Source organism: Eucalyptus grandis, chromosome 6 (genome assembly GCF_016545825.1).
Source record: "Eucalyptus grandis isolate ANBG69807.140 chromosome 6, ASM1654582v1, whole genome shotgun sequence".
In the NCBI taxonomy this organism is placed as follows: domain Eukaryota; kingdom Viridiplantae; phylum Streptophyta; class Magnoliopsida; order Myrtales; family Myrtaceae; genus Eucalyptus; species Eucalyptus grandis.
Window position 1 is genome coordinate 45,855,279 of NC_052617.1, and position 15,175 is coordinate 45,870,453.

The following is a 15,175-nucleotide window of genomic DNA, read 5'->3' on the forward strand; positions in this document are numbered from 1 at the left end:
AGAATTTGAAGGAGTAATGAATTGGACGAGAGTCAAGGGGGTGGCGATTAAACAGTCAAGAAGCAGTACTTGAAGGTAATGACGTAACGGCAACGCGAAGGTGTGAAGCCGAACGCTTTGGAGATGTGATGGCATGGTTGAAACTGTTGAGAACTGCTTGGGGACAGTCATGTAATAGACACTATAGATACCAATACTTGTGCATCGTAGGACCCCAAGTCTCCAAATATTTCATCACCGATTCAATTCCAGTGTATCTTAATTGTAACTTTCTTGTTTTTATCGTCGTCAATTCAATTCTAGCATTGTATCTATTAACCATCTTGTTTTGTCGTCGATTGAATTCCGGCAATATGTTATATACTTTGACATTGATGAAATTCCATTAAAATATCTACATCGCTTTTCTTGTACTCGTGATATATTCTGTTCGGAATTGTCAAATGATCTATCTTCTCTTATTAAAAAACAAATAACTATCTTCAATGAAAAATGTTTCATTTTCAAATTCAATTTCGGCGAAACACGTCAGTAATTTTATTTCAACCATCCAACTTTTGGTGGGCGACACCACGTTAGATGATCCAAATGAGGATCAGGGCAGTACCTGCGTCCTTTGTAATCGATAATCTCGACGGATGCTGAATTTTTTTCATGACATTTAATCTCGACGGATGCTGATCGGTGCAGTACCGGCGTCCCCTGCTTTATTTCAGGGGATGCCGTGTATTCCCCCTCGTTCTTTTTGACCTTTGGGGTTTATATTCTTCACGGGACCAGAGTTCTTCGCCGGACAATTCTAACTGTTCCACAGAGAGAGACAGGGAGAGAGATCACATGGAATGGGACCGTCACGTTAAAGAAGCGGCTTCAATCCCAGTTGCTGAAACGGGCCGATGCACCTATGCTGGACGATTTAATTTTCACCACTCAAAAAGTTCTGCATGCCAGATTGCACGAACACAGAGAGAGAGAGAGAGAGAGAGAGAGAGAGAGAGAAGGTGGTCGAACCTCTCTCCTGGAGATCGAATTGCAAGTAGGGGCGACATCGAAGCAGTTCACTTTGACATCATTCATGCATTAAACTGCAACACGTGTTTGTAGCTGAGGAGATGAGCTGAATTCATTCAAGAACCCTCCCTCCTCTCTCTCTCTCTCAACCGCACGTCGTCTTCCATTAATTCTCTTTAGCTTCACTTCTTCTGTATAAATCCCTCTCCCCACCCTTCAGTTCTCGCCAACAACACTACCATTGCTCTGATATTGGGTGCTGAGCACTGAGAGTAATGACGGTCTCCAAGTTGGTTCTTGCTGGTGTGCTCTTGAGTGCTCTTGTTTGCTCCATCAGCGCTAGGAAGCTTGCGGGCGCGAGGCCTGATCCTTTTCAGGACGAGAAGACATTCTTCCGCGGCCCTAGGTATGGCATCGGCGTTGGCCTTGGCAATGGAGGTGGTGGCGGTGGTTTCGGAGGCGGAGGTGGCTTGGGCAGTAGCGCTGGTTTAGGTGGCGGTGCTGGCTTGGGAGGAGGCGCTGGCACCGGTGGTGGTTTTGGTGGAGGCGGTGGAGGAGGTTTCGGGGGAGGAGGTGGAGGAGCAGTCGGTGGCGGGTTCGGCGGTGGAGCTGGCGGAGGGTTCGGAGGAGGGGCAGGGGCAGGGGTGGGGGTAGGCGGGGGTGGTGGTGGAGGATTTGGAGGCGGCGGCGGGCTTGGCGGCGGAGCTGGAGGAGGGTTTGGCGGAGGTGCCGGTGGCGGCTTTGGAGGTGGATTTCCCTGAAGATTTGCCGAAACTAGACCTGCACTATTAATCTATCTATGCACTTTCTTGCTAAATAAACAACGCACTCCGTGCATAATTGTTTCCACGTATTCATTATTCACCTGTACGTTTGATTTGATCATGATGAGAAAAATAAGTTCCATTCCAATCAATAAACACCGAATACTAATCGATATAACTGCACATCCGATTGTTCAAACGAAATTACTCAAAAAAATCAAGATAGTATCTATGTTCATTTCAAACACTCTATTATATTGATGTTGTGTCGTGCAGATACTAATATCAGATTAAGTCGAGCACAAAACGTGGATATGTATTGTAGTTTTGTAGATCAACAGAGAATTTTGGTTGCTTGGCCTCCAAAAGGTTCTTTGTTAAGAAGTTCACTTCAAAGCGCACAAACTTACCTGATAATCAAATACCAAAACGTCTGTACGCAGTAATTTCCCCAGGGGGGAAGGTATGCCGTGCTCCCTTTTCAATGGAGAAGTACATATTCTTTAGCTCCCAGCCTAAGCCGAACCTCATCAGCAAAAGCCTTCTTGCTATATTAAGGGGCAGCGACCGCAAAAACCAACACATCAATTTGGTTTTGTAAGGGCCGATTGATATCTCAAAATCCGTTGACTCTCTTTGTCTCGGAGAAGATGACTCAATTCTTATTTGGCCTTGTATTCATGGAGATGGCTTTGACAGTCGTCCTCCTCTTTGGAAGTCCTCTGAGGACGTTGTTGATGCTGGGGCTAGACCGGTTGAAGCGGGGACAAGGGCAGCTCATCGCCGGGACTGTTGCAACGACCATGGTGGTCGTGTTCAGTGCGACGGTCTACAACCTCCTGGGCGTTCAGAGACGCCTGACCGACGCGACCATGATTAGTCCGACTGACCAAATTCTCTTAGCGAATAGCCTTCTAGAAGCATCTCTCATGGGTAAATCACAAATTCATACTTTTGTTCATATGTTGCGAATCCATAACTCGTTCACGTAGTACATTGTCAAAGGATAATCTCATTTACCTAATAGCTGTTTCATTGATTTATACAATTTCTCTTAGAAGCAAAAGAAAATTGTGGGTATTTCAGGGAGGAGGGAATAATTTTTCTAGACATCAATTTTTCAATGTGGACTACAGTATAGGCCAAGGCTTCAATGAGCTTCATAGGCCCAGCCAGCACTAAGTCAAGCCTGGACAAAACTCTTGGCCCATCGTCCTCAATTCCATGTTTTCTGCTTTCGACATAGACAAGCTCGTGCAGGTGGCTTCCGTCCTACCTATTCAAACGGTCTGAATCAAACCCAAGACTGTCAAGAACTTTCTTTCCAATCTTTAGACCAGATCAAGTCGTTATTTTTGTACATTTCGATGCGATCCCGGTCTGGTCCAAGTCCACCCATTGATATAATCTAGTAGAGATGAGATGCCTCTCTCTTCTCTCCTTTTTCTTCTTCATCCTTTTGTTAATTGTAATCGTGGTCGGTTGGCTTCTCCGAGCACGAGGAGTCGAGCCTGAAGCTAACTCGGTTCGAAGTGTCGGTGCAGGCTTCTCTCTATTCCTCGGCATACTGATAGACAGGTTGCATTATTACGCGTCGGAGCTCTACCGTTTGAGGAACCATCTCGAAGAAACCAAGAGCAAGCAAAGAGATTATTTGGAGATGCAGGGCATTGGATCATCGAAGACTCCACATCAGTCGACGAAAGAGCCAACTCTGAAGAAGACTTAGTACGTAATTTGGGTGAAGAGAGACCGTGTATTAATTAATCGTATCTCGGCGCACTGTATATTCATTAACGACGCGTCTAAATCCGAAGAGGATTATCGCTCCAATGGGCCTCCGAAGACCCAAGTTTACCATCGTTTCAATTGTACATATAATGTACCGCTTTATCTGTTGCTAAAATCGTCCAGTAAGTGTTGCTTTTCAACCCTTTTCATCTTTCATTGATTAGATACCGATTCGACTTGACTTATTTAATTAATTGATGAGGATAGAAATTTGACATTTGTTAACAAGCCCGTTGGCCTCCTCCAGGTCAAAGTCTTCTCTTATCCCCAGACCAAAATATGCGTACGCGAGCTTGACTTGCTTATCTAAAAACCGTCTTGAATTCTAAATATGCAATACCGTTTCTAAATTATTGATAAATATTCAATGCAATATTTAATTACATGAAAATATTTAAATTCAAGAATTATATTTAAAGTCCAGAAATAACATTACACACTGGATTAAAATTTAGAAACTACCCATATCATCTTCCTTTTTAATTAAATAAAAATAAGATTACAGCTTTTCTTATCTGAAAAGCAATAGTTCCAATGAGGAATCGGAACACGAACAAGATTGGATTTGGAGGTGTACAAATAAAAGAAAGGCTAAATTAATAAGATCAAGATTAGGGTAAAAGAACCAACCACAATGTGTAAATCTAATTCCCACTTTGTTCTCGTTCTCCTCAATTCAATATCCCACGAAAAGCCAAAAACGCAAAGAAGCTGACCCTGTTCTTCCAATTGTAGCGTTCAAAACGGGCATAATCTGTCATGGCCCTTCACATCAGCAAGCACACCCCTGGCCTAGGCCTTTTCTCTTTTCATTACTTTTTTTTTTATATTTAAAATAAAGGGTGACTTCGTAAGAGTTGGTGCTTAAATGAAGGGCCACTACGACTTGCTAGACTTTTGACAAGATGGGCAGTTGTTGCGACGGTGATGGCGTCCCATCAAATCATCGAGCACCGCAGAAATTGGTGGTTCGATGGAGAACGGTGGAGTGGTGAACCCCCGTGCGCCATTGCGCACTAATGACACGGTCAAAGAGGAATGTTCCATGTACTGAATCGAGCACGATTCCCAACTACCATCTCGCTCTTTCATCTTTTTCCCACGTTTAGATTGGTTTTTTTAGCACAGCCATTTCACTTAATTTGGATGTTGGAGTGAGTCCTGCGACTGTAGAATAGCAACGGCGTCTATGTATTGAAGGCCCATGTTGACACCTCCAGAGATAACAGAGTTGCAGAGATGTGTAATTATATATCCGAAAGAAGACATTGATACAACTTTTGTTTTCACTGCACCTTGAAAGGTTCGAGATTGAGCTTTTACTTCAACATGGGAGATATCTAGCTTTTCCAACCTAAAATCATGTTGAGAAGAGTTGAACTCAGGCAGATGAATCCTTATATCAATCATGTTAATTTTTAGGTTTGAATGGTTAGTATTAGATATATGTTAACACCAAGATTTGTTCAAGTGTTTGGTCGGCAGCCTGATCGATAAAAGCCTATTAAGATGGCAACAAGAGCTGAAAATTGTAAGTGCCGAGAACAATTAGTCGATAGTGTACAGTTGATCAAGAAAAAGGTCTGATTTTAGTCAAACAAGATGTCATGGAGAATGATCAAGTGCAAGAGTGAAGAGTTGGTAAATGAGATAGATCAACGCAATAAGAAAATTCACAAGATAGAACTATCAAAAGTAGTGAGGTTGACGATCTTTGGAATTATATTCGTTTGTACATAAGTGTTGCTAAATAATAGGAAACATGTAGGGCAGTTTTTCCTTCTTTTTTTTTTTTTTTTTGGGTGAAATTTGATAACCTTTTATATCAGTCGATCATAGATTATAAGAAGTTAAAGTGCTTTATGGAGGACCGCTAATCTATCCAAAAATATGTGCTGTTCATCTTTATTTTCTACATATTTTATATTTCCAATACTATTTACACTACTAGTAATGATTGTTCCCATTATTTATACCCTTCAATTTCTTGCCATTTACATTTCTGGACTCTTCAAATTTTTGTTGACCAGACCAGTTAGTTCAATTCCAAAGGTATTTCGCCCTTTTGGTGGAACAATATATCGTTGAAATGAATGCCTACGGTCAATTCGGAAATCAAAACATCCTTTACGTAATTTCTTTTCAACCATCCCAATTTTCTGGTGGGTCCAAATAGGGACCGGGGCAGTATTACACCTTTTAAATTTGAAAATTTTGATTGATGCTTTAATCTCTTACAACATTTACAAATTGCACGGGGAGAGAAAGAGAGACTTTTGTGCGCGGTGGTTGTATTCAGTTCGGCGATCACTAGGGCGGTGGGACAGGCAGGGGTGGTGATGGAGGATTCAGAGGTGGCAGTGGGCTCGCCGGAGGAGCTAGAAGAGGATTTGCCGGAGGCGCCGGTGGCGGCTTTGGAGGTGGGTTTCCTTAAAGAGTCACCGAAACTAGACTTGCACTACTAATCTGTGCACGCTCTACTAAATAATGCATGTCCACAGATTCATCATTCACCTATGTGTTTGATTTGATCATCATGAAAGAAATAAGTTTTATTCTAATTAATAAATAGCGAATACTAACCGATCGAAATCACTCAAAGAAAAAACCAATAAGGCATCTATGCTCATCTCAAACACTCTAGTACATTAATCTCGCGTCATATAGATACTGTAATCAAATTGAGTACAAGACATGGATATGGCTTGTAGTTATATAGAACTACAGAGAATCATGGTTGCTTGGCCTCCAAAAGGTTCTTTGGTAAGAAGCTCACTGCAACGCACAAGCTTGCTTTAATATTCCTCAGCGGGAAAGGGATCCCCTGCTCCCATTCCAATGGAAAAGTACATATTCTTTAACTCAAAACCTAAGCCGAACCTCGTCGGCAAAAGCCTCCTTGCTAGCCTATATTAAGGGACCGAGACCGCAAGAATGAACACTTCATTTTTTATTTTCTAAGGCCAATTGATACCTCAAAATCCGTCGACTCTCTCTCTCTCTCCCATCGAGAAGATGACTCCAATCTGGCTTGGCCTTGTACTATTGGAGATGGCTTTGATAGTTGTCCTTCGCTTTGAAGAGTTTCTGGGGGAGTGGTTGATGCTGGCCGTGCTGTTGCTGGAGGGAAGAGGGCGACTTGTCACCCGGACCGTGGCCGCGACTATGATGATCATATTCAGTTCGGCAATTTATAAAGTCTTGTGCGATGTAAGACACTTTACCCATGCAAATAACCTTGTGGAAGCGTCTCTCATAGGTAAATCACAAACCATTCCCTCTGTTATATGTTTGATGCGATTGTCATAAGATATATACAATAGTCGCGAGTCTCAACAATATTACGTAGTCCAATGTCAAAGGATATTTTCATTAATCTAAGATGCACATGATAACCATTCTATTTTTAGTCAGATCTACTTTTTTGTTTCCTGGAACATGTTTGGTACAAGAATTCATTTGGTAACGTAATTTCATTTTTCTATTTTTGAAATAAATTTTTAGTTCATAAATGGATTTTGAACATAAATGAGAAGTACAAATTTTCTATTTTTCTACTGGAACAAAAAGAGAAATAAAAACTTTTATCATTTGTTGCCCTCACCTCTTGCTGCCAGCTACATCTTACTGTTGGGCACCCATTGACAAAAGGAAAGGAGCATAAAAGAGAGAAATTTTGTATTGTTATCAAATGAATTTCTATTTCAAGAAGATAAATTTTATATGATTATTAAATGCGTAGATAAACTCATTCACGGAATAGAAACATAAAAACTTATTTCTAGCCATAAATTGATTTCAGGAAAAGATTGGTTATTATCCACGCTCCTAATGGTTATTTGTTGATATGTATGATTTCTCTTAGGAGCTAATTATGGATATTTCACCCGGCAAATGAAAATTGTGGGTATTTCAGGAAGGGAAGGTTGGGAGTTTTTTTCTTAAAATTGATTTTTCTTGACGTGTCAGTAATCTTTTGTCCTCAATTACCTAGATGGACAAGCTCGAGTAACTGGCTTCCGTCCTACCTAGACAAACGGTTTGAATCAAACCGTTGACTATTACAAACTTTCCATCTATCTTCAGACCAGATCAAGTCATTACTTTTTGTACATTTAATTGAGATTCTGGTCCGATCCGCCGATTGATTTGATGTAGTAGAGATGAGATGCCCCTCTTTTCTTTCTTTTTATGTTCCCTCCTTTTGTTACTTACAAAAATAGTGGTCAGCTTTCTCAAGCCCGACTAGTCGAGCTCGAAACTAACTAGGTTTGAAGTGTGGGTGCAGGCTTCTCTCTACTCCTTGGCATGTTGATATGCGGGTTGCACTATTCCGTTGCGAGGCACTACATGTTGAGAATTCTCAGAGGGGCATTGCTCCAGGAATTAGCTAGTCCGTGATATGGGTGAAGAGAGACCATGTGTTAATTGATTGTATCCTGGCGCTCTACATATTCATCAGCGACGCATCGAAATCCAGGGATGATTATTGCTGGAAGGGTTAGCGAAGACAAAATTTATCATCATCCCAATTGTACACGTAAACGCCGCATTGACCGTTGCTTGAATCGTCCGGCAAGAGTTGCTTTTCAGCCCTTTCCTTTTCTCGTTAATTAGATACCGATTCAACTCAGACTTCTTCACTTGATGAAAAAAAATACGAAGAGGCCCAACACCTGTACATAAGCAATGGCTGAACAACAAAACATTGATGAGAGATTGATCCTCATGATAAATTAAGGCTTCAGATCTCATGAACTATTTGCATGGTAAATATTGTCCAAAAATCTCGAATCTATTACATTTTTACTAATTCAACTCAAAATCTTTCAGTTTTACCAATTAAGTCCGAAACATTTTCAGAATTTGTCAATTGAGTCAATTAGGCCAATTTTAGCCAAAAATCGTTGACTTCAATGCCTGTTATCCTATGTGGTATATCGATATTGATATGGATATTTTTAAATAAATATTTTAATAATTTTTTTAATATTTATTATTGTTTCTTTTATTTACATTTTTTTTTTAACTTAGGGTTTTAACTTAGTATTAATGAGGGTGTGCGGCCCTTGCCTAGATTTGGCGAGGGCCGCGATCCTCTCGGCGATCCTAAGTTCAAAAAAAGAAACGAAGAAAAGAAAATAATAACAAAAATAAAAATTCAAAAATATTATTAAAAAATGTCTATGTCAATGTTGATTGTGTTATGTAAGATAACTAATATCCACGTCAGCGGTTTTTGACAAAAATTAGTTGGATGAAGTCAATTGGCAAAACATAAAAAGATTTAAGATTCAATTGGACACTTAGATATCAATTGGTAAAAGTATAGATTTAAAATTTTGTAGGCAATTTCCCTTTAGCTAACTTAGTTTTATGCACGAGCTTATCGGGAAAGGAAAAAGAAAATTAATTGAAAATGCTGGGCAACCTAATCATTTTGACATTCGTTAACAAACCCCGGTTGACCTCCTCCAAAGTCAATGTCTCGTCTTATTCCCAGACCAAATTATTCGCATGCGAGGCTGACCTGCCTATCTAAAAACCAACCTCACCAACTCCATTTACGGGAAGAGGAAGATGCTTGCCTGGAAAGACTGCCTTAACTCAAACAAAAACTAAAAAATTAAATTAAAAATCGAGGCACGCCTTTTCGACCAGTCAAAGGTTTAGCGAAGTGCACATAATGGATGATATTGTCCAGTCAAACGTGATTCCCGGATGAGAATGAAGTTGCAGAGAGAGATTCTTAAACCTCGATTAGAACATGAATCCTAATCGAAATGTTCTCGACATTGGCAAATCAATCTAATCATCAATTGGATTGAATAATACATTTTCCCCCACCACTAGTCCACGTACTAAATTGTCATCGGTATTAGCAAGTTTCGAAGATCTTACATTTTGCGCAAAATGTAAATACAAGAGTATAACTTTTCCCATTTTAATAATTCCAATGAAGAATCGGAACACGAAGAAGATTGATAGCGTACAAATAGAAGAGGCTAAATTAATAAGATCAAGATTAGGGCAAAAGAGCCTACCAAAACCTCCAAGAACTGATTCCCACTTCGTTCTTGTTCTCCACTCGACAACCCACAAACAGCCAAAAGCGCAAAGAACCTGACTCTGTTCTTTCAATTGTCGTAGCCCTTCGCATCAGCAAGCATCTCCCTAGCTTCGGCCTTTCCTCTTTTTGTTTATTGATTTATCTTCTTTTTTTTAAAAGGGTTGACTTTGTAAGAGTTGGTGCTTAAATCAAGGGCTACAACGACTCGCTCGAGTTTTCACAACATCGGCCGGTTGGTGAAGAAGGGCGTTGACCTTTCTCGAGTCCCCTTTTTGAGTATCCCAAGTTGCGACGGTGATGTCGGTGGCGGACGCTTGCAAAAGCCCGTCCTTTCTCAAATCATCGAGCACCGGAGCTGCCGGTGGTCCAGCAGAGTCAACGGTGGCGCAGCAGCGAAACGCGTGCGCCACCGTGCAGGAACGACACGGTCAAAGAGGAGTATTCCATGTGCGCCGAATCGAGTACGATTCCCAATCACCACCTCGCTCTTTCATCCTTCCCCATGTTCAGATTGGTTTTAGCATGCCCCTTTCACTTAATTTCTCAGTCGGAATGAGTTCTGCGGACGTAGATAGCAATTTAAGATGTCCATCAATCGAAGGCCCCATCGAACCTATGTATTCCGTTTCTTCATCTTAGCTTTACAAAAGTACTTAGGGTGCTATTGTCTCGATGAAGAAGTGTTTCACTGGGAAAAAAAAAGATTGTAGAAAACGCAATTTAAAATACTTGCATGTAGACAAGAGAATGTATTGAGAGGTTTTGAGTTTGTGTTTTATATTCACGAAAATGCATACAGACCCATTTCATCCACGAATCTTATGTTGGTTTTACCAAATCTGACCATCCCAATGTAGTTTTGGAGCATTGATCCGACTGATCGTATCAATTCCCCTTTTTTCCTGTGTTTCCTAACCATCCTTTAAACAAGCACCACAAATTCTAATCCCATGTTCTTCTGGATGGAGACGGTCGTCCGAATGTAGTTTTGTTCGTCGCTAGTCAGATCAGTGATCGGAGCATCGTCGACCAGTCGTGAAACGCGATCCGTCTTCCTCTTTGTGAGGGGTCACTTCTCACTGTGTTCCACCTCTTCATCCTATGCCCAAATCAAGTAAACTCCGATTAGCCGATGAAGACTCGCACCCCTCGATTAGCCTCTTCATCCACTCCGTCGCAGGACTCCGAGAATACAAACGCAAATCGACAGTACCAGAACCATTTCGGTTTTCTTGGACTCTCCCAACATCCAACGAATCCGACCCCACTTGGTGAATTCCTAGTGACATCCTCAGCCATGAGTTCCGATCTTTACTTTCTGGACGCTGGTGGATGGGTCTAACTCTCGATTCGATTAGGTCGGATAACCAAATTTTACGGATTTAATCGATATAACAATGTACCTGCCTAAACACAAGATGACGGCATCAGAGTACAGCCTATTTGCCCAAAAAGAAGAGATCCAGCGAGGAATCGGAACAAGAGCACGATTAGCGGTGTACAAATATGAGACGATAAATTAAGATACGTCCAAAGTCTAATACCCACTCTGCTGTTGTTCTCCTTATCCTCCATCCATTCGATATCAACAAAAGCCAAAAAGCACGCGGAAAGCTCGACTCTGTCTTCCGATTGGAGCGTCCGAAACGGGCGCAACTGGTCCTTTGATTCCACGCCGTGTCGACCCCAGCAAGCACTCGAAAACCAAAAAAAGGAGGTTGACTTGTGCAAGAGCAGGTGCTTAAATCAAGGGCCAGGACTCGCTTTGACTTTCGACAAGATCGGCCGTCGTGAAGAGAGGCGTTGACCTTTCTCGAGTCGCCCCTTTTCTTAAGTTTCTCCAGGCTGCGAGGGGGGACCGACGGCAACGGCCGGCGCTTGCGAGAGGCCGTTCGTTCTCGAATCATTGAAGGCGCCGGGGAAAAGAAACTCGACGGTTCGACAAAGTCAACGGTGGAGAAGCAAAGCAAACCTCGCACGCCGTTGCGCACTAATGACACGGTCAAAGAGGGATTTCCATCTTAATTAAACCCGAATAGCAACATTGAAAGTCTATCCATCGAAGAGTGCTCGGTCGAACGCACAGTGTCTCTCGTTTCTGCATCTGTAAAAGATATAAAACAAAGAAGCTTCTTTTGTTCGGAAAAAACTCTCGCTAAACGTAATTTGAAATACAAATAGGTTCATGACGGTGGACATCGAGAAATAAAGGTATTAAGAGAATTTCGGCGAGCGTGTTATATTCATGAAAACGCAGCTAGGCATTGGAAAAGAACCACTCAGTGAAGTGAGCAAATCAACCGGAAACAGAGCTTTCGAATTTAGATGAAGAACTTGCAATTCGACCGAATCAGTAATTTCATTCTCTGCCTCATGAGTGAGGACTCTTAGTACATTGTTGTTGCCCCTGAAATCATCTTCAGAGTCTGCAAATGAATCTACTTTATAAATTACACCGCCCATGATGATGCAATCATCAAGAGTATTATTAGAATAATGAGAATTGCCGTCGCGCGGAGAGATCTGCAACTGTTCCTCGTCGCTAGTCGAATCGGCGAAGGGAGGGGCGCCGTCGATCGGTCGCGGGATTTCTCCGACTTCCTCTTTGTGATGTTCACTTCTCACTGTGATCCACTCTTCGTCCGATGCCCCGTCAGGTGAACTCCAGTTAGCTGATGAAGAAGACTCGCACTCCTCAATCAGCTTCTTCATCCTCTCTGTCGCGGGACTTCTAGAACAAGAACACGAATCGACCGCGTCGGAAACGGTTCGGTTTCTCGGACTCTCCCACACGTCCATCGAATCCCAGAACGCCGAATCCAACACCCCACTTGGCGAATTCCTGGTGAACTCCTCAGACGTCTTCGATTCATCGAGAAACGGATGCTTGAGCAGCTCTGTCACTGCCCACCTCTGTCTTGGGTCTCTCGCCAAGCACTTGGCCAGAAAGTCCCTCCCGCTGTCCGACAGCCGCCGTGGGATCTCCGGCGCGTCGCCCGAGAACCCGATCCGGTAAAGAACCGACACCGGGTCCGACTCGGCCCACGGGCCTTTCCCAGTGGCCATCTCGATGACCGTGCAACCGACGCTCCACACGTCCGACGGGAAGCTCTGCTCTTCGTTGCGAGCCACTTCCGGCGCCATGAACATCGGCGTACCTGAGAAGACGTCGGAGGAAGTCATCGCGCGCTCCTCCGGCAGCACGCCATCCTCTCCACGCGCGATGTGGGCCTCTCGCGAGTCGACTCCAGAGAACGCGTCAGGTGGAGAGAGTACGCGGCTGGATCGTCGCGGTTCGACGAATCTAGAGCAACCCAAGTCCGCAACCTTCACTCCATCGCTACCCATCAACAGATTCTGGCTCTTGACATCACCGTGAACCAACCCGTTCTCGTGAAGATACTCCAGGCCCCGCAAGACCTTCCTCGTGTGAGACCGAATCTCGGGCTCGTCCAAGCGCCCCCCGCGGCGCCGGATCTCGTCGAACAGCGTGCCCTTGGGCAAGTACTCCGTCCACAGGTTGTAGTAAAGCTCGCCGCTTTCTCGAGTGACGTCGTGGCCCAGGTACTTGACGACGTGAGGAGAAGCGAGCTCGGACAGGAGGAGCCGCTCCCTCTGCAGGGGCGCCGACCGAGAGAGCTCGGCGGACTTGACGGCGAAGAGCTCGCCCGAGGGGACGGCGGTGGCGAGGGAGACGGCGGCGGTGGAGCCGCGGCCGATGGCCGGTCCCCGGATCCACTCCATCGTGGGAAAAGGGTCGAGACTTGGAGGAGAAGGTATGTGGAAGGTTTGGTTACGTGACGGTTGGTTCTGATGCTTATGCCTGAGGGGCGTGGTGGATTGTCGGGTATTTATATGGAGACTCGGGAGGAGTTTTGGCGCGTCTGGTGTGGAAGAAGTAGAAATACAGAGTACCCAACGACGACGGCGACGACGAAGACCACGAAAGATTCTTCCGAAGTTCAACGCCAACTGCCGCTCGCCCCTTTTTCGTCTGCTTCCCCCGCGTCGTTCATACATCATCTAAAGTAACAAAGTTGACAATTTCCCTTGTGCGCGGTAGCGCGTTACGGGGAACACGTGGCGAGCGGAGGGGCGAGGGGGTGGCTTTTGGCCGCTAGCGGGCGGCGCGTGGGGGAGGGCACGTGAGCACGTGCCGTGATTTCTGGGGGCGGGGCGGAGCGGGGGGGAGGATTTTTACAGGGGAATGATTCTGCGCACCACCCCGCCCCATAATTAACTCGGCAGATTTGCGGCGGCAGCGGGAAGCAGGGTGTGAAAATGCAATGCATGTAGAGAGAGAGAGAGAGAGTTGCTTAGCTGGGGAATCAAGAAATTAGCGCGTACCTTTTTGCCTTTGATCTGACAAAGCAAATAGAAATTGACTTTCCATTTAACGCCGTCGAAAGAGGGTCTTTGATTTTTGGGTTTCCAAGCTCTGGATTTTGATTCGTCTATAGATGGCCACCCGTCATGTACGGATCGCGGGGTATGCATTCTCGAACTCTCTTGAGATGGTCGTTTTGATTGGGTCCTCGCTAGTGAAAGAGAAGGCAACGGATCGTGCACGCGGCGTTATGTGCGCTGTCGTTGTGGTTGAATCATCATTCACTCGCGACTGATGTGCTTATGATTCTCATCTCGATGGCCTCATAATGTCGGGATGGACTGTATAGAATCAGTCTTTTGTGGTTAATCGTGTTTCATCTAATAGTAAGCGAATGATGTTTTAGAAAGTGTAATATCTAGATCAAATCCTCGGATGATAATTGTTATAAGCTTTTTTTGCTTTTCCCATGCAAACAAATTCTTTAAAATGACTTGAGAGAACAAAAATCATGTGATCTCTAGCCAAAAAAAGTATTATGTATGACGGCCATATCGCATGTCGCATGACAGTGACACATGAAAAAACGCGTTGAAAGAAATAGAGTTTTAAAATTTAAATTCAAAATTTATTAGGGATACGTATCATTTAATTGACCCAAATCAATCATGGATGCATCGCCTTTCCTTAAGAACGTCCATCTCTAATCGTGCCATAGATAAAAAGGTCAATGGCTTTCACCTACTTTGAAGCTTAGATCCATCTTCTACCTAATTTTTCGGCTCCTTTCCCTGGGTTTTCTTTTTTCAACGGAGAAAAGGAAACCATTCCGACGAAGTAACACCATCGAGTGAAATTTAGTTGAGTAAAGGCGTCGTAAGAGTTGACTATCTCGTTAAAGTAGACAAACAGATAAAAGAGAAGAGTCAATGGCGACGTGGGATGTTAGCCAAACCTCGATCATCGCGGAACTGAAGTTCCTGTGAAATCCATTGAAATTCGGACAAAAAAGAAAACGTTATTTTCATACCTCGGAATATAAAACTGATGATGATGATGACCATATGGACAGCACCAATGATTTGGATCTGTAAACAATCAAAGACATAATGAAGACGAAGGCAGTCGGAAGTTGCGGACGAAGAGGATAAGGTAGCGCTCACGTTGCCCATGATCCGTCTATGGAATACTATATTAGATTACTCAAAGAAG

The 15,175-nt window shown here is 43.6% G+C and overlaps 3 protein-coding genes and 1 long non-coding RNA gene across 4 annotated transcripts; 3 read left to right on the plus strand and 1 right to left on the minus strand.

Moving 5' to 3' along the window:
* Positions 1–1,286: 1,286 nt before the first annotated feature.
* LOC104452115 (glycine-rich protein 23-like) lies at positions 1,287–1,772 on the plus strand. The gene has a single exon (XM_010066637.2). The coding sequence runs from the start codon at positions 1,287–1,289 to the stop codon at positions 1,770–1,772; it is 486 nt and encodes a 161-aa protein (XP_010064939.1).
* Positions 1,773–2,187: 415 nt separating this feature from the next.
* On the plus strand, positions 2,188–3,649 carry LOC104450251. The gene is made up of 2 exons (XM_010064727.3): positions 2,188–2,708; positions 3,320–3,649. Exons 1-2 carry the CDS (start codon positions 2,426–2,428, stop codon positions 3,502–3,504), a joined length of 468 nt encoding a protein of 155 aa, XP_010063029.2. The 5' UTR covers positions 2,188–2,425; the 3' UTR covers positions 3,505–3,649.
* Positions 3,650–6,528: 2,879 nt separating this feature from the next.
* On the plus strand, positions 6,529–8,302 carry LOC120294224. Its single transcript, XR_005551712.1, has 2 exons — positions 6,529–6,825; positions 7,855–8,302. It is a non-coding gene; the product is annotated as an uncharacterized LOC120294224 (long non-coding RNA).
* Positions 8,303–11,850: 3,548 nt separating this feature from the next.
* On the minus strand, positions 11,851–13,663 carry LOC104452116 (mitogen-activated protein kinase kinase kinase 18). The gene has a single exon (XM_010066639.3). It carries the CDS (start codon positions 13,657–13,659, stop codon positions 11,851–11,853), a length of 1,809 nt encoding a protein of 602 aa, XP_010064941.2. The 5' UTR covers positions 13,660–13,663.
* Positions 13,664–15,175: the final 1,512 nt, after the last annotated feature.

What these genes read in the sequence shown, in the direction of transcription:
- LOC104452115 (XM_010066637.2), top strand. Translation starts at nt 1,287, where the DNA reads ATGACGGTCTCCAAGTTGGTTCTTGCTGGTGTGCTCTTGAGTGCTCTT.
- LOC104450251 (XM_010064727.3), top strand. Translation starts at nt 2,426, where the DNA reads ATGACTCAATTCTTATTTGGCCTTGTATTCATGGAGATGGCTTTGACA. An exon ending in TCTAGAAGCATCTCTCATGG is followed by an intron (nt 2,709 to 3,319) that starts GTAAATCACAAA and finishes GTGTCGGTGCAG; the next exon opens with GCTTCTCTCTATTCCTCGGC.
- LOC104452116 (XM_010066639.3), bottom strand. Translation starts at nt 13,659, where the DNA reads ATGATGTATGAACGACGCGGGGGAAGCAGACGAAAAAGGGGCGAGCGG.